Source organism: Chiloscyllium plagiosum, chromosome 41, assembly GCF_004010195.1.
Source record: "Chiloscyllium plagiosum isolate BGI_BamShark_2017 chromosome 41, ASM401019v2, whole genome shotgun sequence".
NCBI classification, from domain to species: Eukaryota; Metazoa; Chordata; class Chondrichthyes; order Orectolobiformes; family Hemiscylliidae; genus Chiloscyllium; species Chiloscyllium plagiosum.
The window spans coordinates 13,544,256-13,546,217 of record NC_057750.1 but is presented as its reverse complement, the minus strand read 5'-3'; the positions used below and the strand labels follow the sequence as shown (position 1 = coordinate 13,546,217).

The window sequence follows — 1,962 nt, the reverse complement described above, 5'->3', positions numbered from 1 at the left end:
TCCCCCCATATTCCCTGCTGGTATTGACCCCCATTCCCTGCTGGTATCCTGCCCCCCACCAATTACCTTGTTGACGGGGCAGGCCGTTCTCTCCCGGCTGCTTTTGCTGGTGGTCTTGGTGATGACAGACAGGTCCTCGCGAGCAGACAGCAAGTGGGCCAGAGTTATACTGCTCCTGGCGCTCAGGGCCTCTCTCAGAGGCTGGTACAGCTGCCGCATCACAGCTCCGTGTTGCTGAAACACAGGGGAGAAAGGAGATAAACACCCTTCAGCTGGAAACAACCGGAGACAGAAGGACAAGGAGGAACATGGCGGAGGCTGCCATGACAACGAGGCCTGTCCCACTCCCTCGACAGGACATGGTGACATCCTGCCTGCTCACCGTTCATTCGGAAACAGCACGTGCTCTGTTCATGGACAGTTTCATTGGAAGGTCCACCACCCGATCGTTAGATCAAAAATAAATCGCCCCCCGCCACCAACCCCGCAAACCCGGTCTTTCCAGCTCCCCCACACCTACTGACCCCAAACTCAGTGTCCCACCTGGGCCTGGTCTCCCCAAAACGCCGTCGCAGCCAATCACGTCCTTGTGAAGCGCCCTCTCAGTCACAAGGTGGGAAGCGCGGCAAGTGACATGCACAGCAAGATCCCACAACCAGCCATCCCCTTAACTAGGAGATTGGCTGCTTTAGAGATGTCGCTGATCGGTCACGTGTCTTGTCACATCCACTGCTATGACTGCACCCTCCACCCCACAATCTTTATCTAAACTCCAACCACCAGCAGCCCCCCCCAACCCCTACTCAAAGGGCACATGGGAGCTTGGCCTTTAACCCCATCTGACTGGGGCAGCAGGGTCTGGAGTTCATGTCACTCGGAGGGGGATGCAACTTGAACCCACAACCTTCAGTTCTAGAGGTGAGGGTACTACCTCATGGAGCCACCAAGGTCTGCATTCCCCAATCATAGAATCCAGACAGTGTGGAAGCAGGCCATTCAGCCTACTGAGTTCGCACTGCCCTTCCGAAGAGTATCACACCCAGATTCACCTCCCTACCCGATCCCTGTAACCCTGCATTCCTCATGGCTAACCCACCTAACCTACACATCCCTGGACACTATGGAGCAACGTAGCATGGCCAATCCACACTAACCTACACATCTTTGGATTATGGGAGGAAATCGCAGCACCCGGGAGGAAACCCACGCAGACACAGGGAGAATGTGGAGCTTGCACATCAAATCAAACGCAGGTCCCTGGTGCTGTGAGGCAGCAGCGCTAACCACTGAGCCACCGTGCTCAATTGCCCCTTAGTGTCTCGGGATGTGTAAGGTGGGTTAGCCATGGAAAATGAAGGGTGGGTCTGGGTATTCGGTGTGGACTCAATGGGCAGAATGGCCTGCATCCACACTGTAGGGATTCTATAATTCTATGTGACAATCTTAACAAGTACCACTGGCTAAAGGAGGAAAAATATTCTCAAATTCCTGAGGGGTCTGGACAGGGCGGATGTAGATGTGGAGTGGACATCTCCACTTGTGCGAGACAGTCCAGAACCAGGGGTCACTGTTTAAAAATCAGGGCACGCTCATTTCAAACACTGACAAGGCAAACTTTTGTTTCCACCTTGAGAAGATGGGAAGTCTTCGGCACTCTCTCTCCCTGTTAAGTGGAACACTTTCTGCACTCTCTCTCTCTGTTAAATGGAACACTTTCTGCACTCTCTCTCTCTGTTAAATGGAACACTTTCTGCACTCTCTCTCTCTCTTTCTCTCCGTTAAATGGAACACTTTCTGCACTCTCTCTCTCTCTCGCCGTTAAGTGGAACATTTTCTGCACTCTCTCTCTCCATTAAGTGGAACACTTTCTGCACTCTCTCTCTCCGTTAAGTGGAACACTTTCTGCACTCTCTCTCTCCGTTAAATGGAATACTTTCTGCACTCTCTCCCTCCATTAAGTGG

At 52.7% G+C, this 1,962-nt stretch overlaps 1 protein-coding gene across 2 annotated transcripts in view; it reads right to left on the bottom strand.

The window, feature by feature from the left end:
* Positions 1 to 1,962, bottom strand: part of LOC122542875 (protein FAM98A-like) — a 21,885-nt gene that overhangs the window by 1,795 nt on the left and 18,128 nt on the right. For both annotated transcript variants that reach the window (XM_043680985.1, XM_043680986.1), the window contains one exon: positions 67 to 234. In XM_043680985.1, the coding sequence (XP_043536920.1) occupies positions 67 to 234 (168 nt within the window). The remainder of the gene's footprint in view (positions 1 to 66; positions 235 to 1,962) is intronic.